The sequence below is a fragment of the Natrix helvetica genome (genome assembly GCF_964273705.1).
Source record: "Natrix helvetica genome assembly, chromosome: 1".
In the NCBI taxonomy this organism is placed as follows: Eukaryota; Metazoa; Chordata; class Lepidosauria; order Squamata; family Natricidae; genus Natrix; species Natrix helvetica.
Window position 1 is genome coordinate 21,739,427 of NC_138548.1, and position 5,650 is coordinate 21,745,076.

Consider the following 5,650-nt stretch of genomic DNA (forward strand, 5'->3'; position numbering starts at 1 on the left):
TCTACTTGGCATGCAACTTTGGGTTAACTAACATCCAGTTAAAACAGATTAAAACCTATGAGCTCTAGGTATTGGGGCTTGTTTTAAAGGTGTATCTTTATGACCTACTTATGAAGAAGCCTTCCCCATAGATTTATCCTGCCATCCAGGATTTGAGAGCAAATACAGTGAAAATATTGTGCGTTAAAAATCCATAATTACTGAAAAGCAGTGTTTACGTTCCAAAGTTTAAAATAAAAAAAAAACACCCCAACAAGCAAAACCGCCTACAGGTTTACTGCTGGCACAGTTGTATCTACATCTGGAAGAGATTTGAGGGTGCTACCAAAATAGCGATCAAGTAAACTAAAAATGAGACTCAAAATTATAGCCTTGGTTGCTTTTGAACTGGAGATTTTGCTACCGGGCTCTTTCCTAATGGTGCAGCTGAGACATTGGTAGAACCACAAAGCAGCTTTAAGGCAAGTCGGGTTCATCCTGCCACTCAAGTCTCAGCAAATGGCTTTTAAATAAGGGTGAAAGACACATCAATGCAAATGCTTTATTTTAGAAAAGTTTTTTTAAAAAAGTTTTCAGAGAACATTTATTTAAAACAAAAGAATAGGCAGACGGGGGGTGGGGGAACCTATTTTATCTCCTGTTTATAGTCCGACTTCAGTATACAACTATTTACAATATTTATACAATTCCGGTCCAAAGCCAAGTTTATTTACAGGACCTGTAACCCAGTAGTTCTCGTATAGTTTAAGGCACCTTAGTGCACACTTTGAGTGTACGGCATAGATTTGGCATGTTCTCAGTGAGAACCTCCTGTCTCAGAAAATTAGTTTTTTTTTTTTTAAGGCTGCAGTAAACCTCTTACAGTCCTCAAATACAGCTTATATTTGGGGCATGGTCAGTTATTTACGTATAGCCAGCCCTTTGTCTCTTTTCTGTCGTCAGCCATTCAGTTGTTTTCGACCCTCGGCCGGAAGTGATCTGTGGATCACTTTGGTTTGCATTGCCTTCTTCAGGTCTGCCATGGCCATCTCTACGTCATTTTTTTTAGAGTGGGCCCCCTCTTCTTTTTCCGCCGATCACTCTCAGCCCAATTGACTTTTTGAGTGAGTCACCTCTGATGACATGACCAAAGTATGACAGCCTCGATTTTGGCTTCAAGTAATATTTTTGGTGAGGGTCGGTCAAGGAATTGGCTTTTGTTTTTTGGGTTTGTGTGTGTATGTGTGCGCGCGCATGGGATGCATAATAACCACCTCCCGCACCACAGTTTAAAAAGCGTCCACACTTTTTTGCGAGTCCAGATTTTGCAGCCAAAAATAGCAATTGTAAAAAAAGATTTGGTTAAGTAAATTGCATTTGATTAAGTCTGAATATATAATCGTCCACATATTATTCATGGCAGATGCCACAAGTTTTCCAAGCACTATAAATGTCTTTGGATTTGAGGGCTGCAGTTCCCCAGTTTGGTCTCTTCTCCATACTATAAATGTCCCATTCTTCCATGGTGAAAGAAGAACAGTCAGTCAGGTTCTTGGCCTCTTCAGGAAGCACTGGAAGGGCCTGGCTTCCTCGGGTCAGGGTTCACTCCAAGTCTTTTCTCTACGTAGACAGACATAGTAGTACCAGCTACAAGATTCCCCCCCCTCCGCCCCCCCATCCCCAGAGTTCAGGTCACGGCACAGGCGTGATGAGAAAACTACATGTGTCTCTTCATGTGCAATGCCAGGTGGTCAGAACGGGAGAAGGTCCGGTCACAGAGGTGGCACTCAAAGGGACGATGCCCAGTATGTTTCCGATAATGGCGGGTCAGTTCATCTGAGCGAGCAAACTTCCAGCCGCACCCTTCCCAGTTGCAGTGGTAGGGTTTCTCACCTGTTTGGGGAGAAGGGGGAATTTTTTTTTATTGATATGTGCAGGCCAAGAGTAACCATCCAGACTCCGTGCTCCTTCTAAAAGGATCTCTCTTTCTTATTTATTACTTATATGCCTTATAAATGTATCTACCTATCTCTTTATCCTAAGTAGGGAAGGCTGTTGAAGCATCCTTTCTGTAAAAGTCAAAAGTCCCTGTTGCTTTCTGACAGCAATATACCTCACACCTGTCCATTGTGATGTGTTCTCTCCTGCCCTGTCCTCCCCTAGGGCAGGTGAAATACCCATTATGACCTCAGCTGTACCAGCATAACTATGCCTCTTTCCAGAACTGTGTTCAAACCTCAGGAGGAAATTGGGGTGGGGGGGGGAGAGAGAAGTGTATTTAGCAGGGACTCCTCTGAAACTTTCCAGTTGAAAAGTGAGCCGCAGCTTCCGCTAAGTCTACCAGCTTCATGGAATATAATGTGTGGCCGAACTACTAAAGACTCCCTTAGGTCCAAATCCTCTTTCCCTTTCCTTCTAGGAGGCAATAAAATGATGCTTACCTGTGTGAGTTCGAAGGTGTGCCTTCAGGTGGGAGCTCTTGGTGTAGGTTTTTCCACAGCCAGCGTAAGTGCAAGTGTGTGTGGCGCTCCGTTTGCGGGACGAAGAGCGGCGTCCCCGCTTCGTTTTGGTTTCCAGCATTTCCAGGGGTGAGGCAGGTGGAGTGAGAAGGGTCCTGGAGGTCGAGGCCTGACAGGGGAGGCTCTCGTCAAAGAGTCCATAAGGGGAGGGTCTCTGGGGGAACTGGGGCTGTGGGAAGCTTGGGTGGTAGCCCTGCTGGGAGAGAGGCATCAACTGTCCGTGGCGCTTGGTGGCCAGCAGCAGGTCATCAGGGCTCAGTGGCGGAGTCTCTGCACAAGGCAGCCGGGGAGAGCCAGACAGCATACAGGGGGCCGGAGTGTTCTCCTGCTTGATGTTGGTGCAAACCTGGGACCCCAGGCCCGGCAGAGGCTTGTAAGTGTCCACTTCGGGCTCTGGCTTCGTGTGGCCCCCGAAGGCCGATCCAGCAAAGCCCACAAAGAAACTTCCGTGGGTGAAATTCCCACACTCCAGGTCGGAGGCCTCCGATTCGGAAGGGAAAAGGGGGCTATAGGGAGTCGGGGTGCGAGTGTCACACGGACTGTAGTATCCAGCTGCCGAATCCATCCCGAAATAATCGTCCGATCTGGCGTAATCTCCCCGGGGCATGTCCGAGAGGAGGCTGTTGTCGCTGCTGCCCATAGAGAGAACCAGATCCAACACGGTGCTCAGCTCTTCATCCCGGATAGGGGCGACGCCGACACCCTCCATCCTCGACCTCAGGTCCGCCAAGTGGCAGTGGCTGAGCGGCATCGCAGCTTCCAAGCCGCAGGACCATTGCTGAAGAGGAGAGCAGAAGCGGGCGCGTTAGGAGGCGCTGACCCCAGCCGGGCTGGCCGGACCCTACTCGCCCGCCCTCCGTTGCACCTCGTGGGGGGGGGAAGGAAACCCCTCTGCAGCTTCGTCCCAGACCCGCCTTGATTGACCTGAGACATTGGCCTGGCGGGGGGGGGGGGGTCCCGGGGTACTCCCCTCCCCCCCCACCGACACCCCTGGATGTGTTCCCAGGTAGCATCACAAAGGCGTGACGGAGAACAGAGGGCGCCTTCCCCACGAATCCCAAGAACCGGCGCTCCTGCGGGAGCCGCCAGCGAAGCGAGGCCCTCCGAAGTTCAGTGGGGCCACTTTTCTCAGGTTTTAATCAGGGACCCCCCAAAATGGCCAAGGGGGCGTTCGACGCTTCTTTCCACGCTGGGCTCTTTTCCCGTCTCCGGGGCAAAGCGGGCGTGCCTCTGAGCACGTGCAGAGCGCCATCCCCTTCCCCCTCCCGTCTGCGGGACACTCACTTGGGCAGTCGGGCGGCTGTCCTTGCGGAAAGAGGCAAAGGAAGGCAAGCTGGAGGCCGGCATCGCCATGTCTGCCCCGGGGTTGCCCCGATATTTCTGCAGCGCTGTGGAAGGCCTGGCCGGCGGCGGAGAGCTTTTAAGACGCGCCGAGCAAGGGCGCAGGCCAATGGCGCTAACGGAGGAAACGCGTCTCCGGATCGGGGGGGGGCCGCTCGGGGGACGTACAGTGAGCACTCCTGCCTGGCCGGGAGGGCCTAAATTTAGCTCCCCTATAAAAGGAGTGCCGCCAGTGCGAGTCCGGAGCGGAGGAAGGCGCTCTGGTTGCCGCGGCCGCTGATCTTCGGGGCGCGACGCGCTAACACCCGGCTTAGCCGAATTGTTTCTCGGCGGGCGAGCCAAAGGCTCCAGCTGCCCGGGTTTCGCGTTCGTCCCGCGACGGGGAGGCTCGTTGCCCAGGTTGCCTGGGCCCTTCGATGGTCTCCGGCGCGAGTTTTCCATGTCGTAGATACCCAACGAAACACAAAAGTTTCTCCGAGCTTGTGAGAAGCGACTAACGCTCCCACTCGCCTCTAGGCATCGGATGGCCAAAGCCGGCGCGGCGGGCAATTTATAGCCATTATCCCCTCTGATCACCCCGGCAACCGCCGGGAGCTTCATTTTGACGTTGGGGAGACAAAAGGTGACGACTTTGGACCCAGGGAAACGTAACGTAACTGAGGGGGGTCCCCGATACATCACGGCGGGATTGTCTGTATGACACGTCTCCTCTCCCCCCCCACCCGCCCCGTGTTAGAGAGAGGGACCCCGGCAGTCCTGAGTAGATTAATCCGGAGCAACAAGGTGGAAGTTTGTGGACGCGGAGGTAGTGAATCTGGATTTGCAGACCGCTATCTCTTTTTTTTTACCAAGAAAGGAGAATATTTATAGCTCGGGGTTGAAATGAGCTGAAAATTTCAACCCCGAATTTCAAATATTCTCCTTTATTGGGTACCACAGATGGCCGTCAAACGCTTCGGACAGCACGCAAAGGGGGGGGGTGTTATTGCCTGCATGCACCCTTCCAGCTCACTGCCTCTTTGCTTAGCCCCCCCCCCCCTCCGTTGGCCGTTTGGAAAGTTCTGGTACCTCTGGGCATGTGTGAAGTGTGCTTTCCCGTGACTGCCAAGTGCCTAAGCAGCAGGATGAAATAACGGGAGTCGTATCACTTTCCAGGCTGGGGAAAAGTCTGAACTCAGCCGGTTGCTGGCTCCATCTCTTCCCCAACAGTCCCAACGAATCCTTAATAAAGGAGGAAAAATCTCTCCCGGGTTGTCTTTGCACAGAGACTGGGCATGCCGAGCGTTGGGCAGCCTTCACACTTCGCCCTAAACCACCATTGTGATTTGTTGGATGGACTTTAGGGCATTGGGTAAACGGGGTCGCCTTCGATGGGCCATTAAACAATAACGAAGTTGGAAGGGATCTTGGAGGTCATCTAGTGCAGCCCCCTTGCAAGAGACCTGTACTAGGGATTCGAACCGCCGACCTTTCGGATCGACAAGCTCCGTGTCTTAGCCACTGAGCCACCTAGTCAGACCAGGACGGTGCAATTTAACGTCTGATCTCCGCCACTCGTGTGCTTTAAGGCCGATGTACGAGCTCAGCTATTGCTGGGAGGTCCCCGCGCGAAATCATCGCGGCTGCGAAGCAGGAGAGAGAGCAGCATGCTCTCCCCCCACCTCCGTCCTATTGTAACGAGGAATGAGAACATTAACAAAACAGTTAGATAATATTTATCTAACCCTTCGCTCGCCCGCCTGCCTTTTCTTCCCAAGGGGGAAAAGAACCCTCCGCGCTTCAGATGGGTCTCGAGGGGTTCCAAACAGCTG

At 52.4% G+C, this 5,650-nt stretch overlaps 1 protein-coding gene across 1 annotated transcript; it reads right to left on the minus strand.

Moving 5' to 3' along the window:
* Positions 1-529: 529 nt before the first annotated feature.
* KLF2 (KLF transcription factor 2) lies at positions 530-4,532 on the minus strand. Its single transcript, XM_081935322.1, has 3 exons — positions 3,783-4,532; positions 2,421-3,276; positions 530-1,872 (listed from the first exon to the last, which is right to left on the minus strand). Exons 1-3 carry the CDS (start codon positions 4,515-4,517, stop codon positions 1,697-1,699), a joined length of 1,767 nt encoding a protein of 588 aa, XP_081791448.1. The 5' UTR covers positions 4,518-4,532; the 3' UTR covers positions 530-1,696.
* Positions 4,533-5,650: the final 1,118 nt, after the last annotated feature.

Bases quoted from the DNA above. Each gene is read 5' to 3' on its own strand.
- KLF2 (XM_081935322.1), bottom strand. From the start codon at position 4,517: ATGTATCGGGGACCCCCCTCAGTTACGTTACGTTTCCCTGGGTCCAAA. The intron at 3,277-3,782 runs GTGAGTGTCCCG...TCTCCTCTTCAG, and splicing joins ACAGCCGCCCGACTGCCCAA to CAATGGTCCTGCGGCTTGGA. The intron at 1,873-2,420 runs GTAAGCATCATT...CTCCCCAAACAG, and splicing joins ACACCTTCGAACTCACACAG to GTGAGAAACCCTACCACTGC.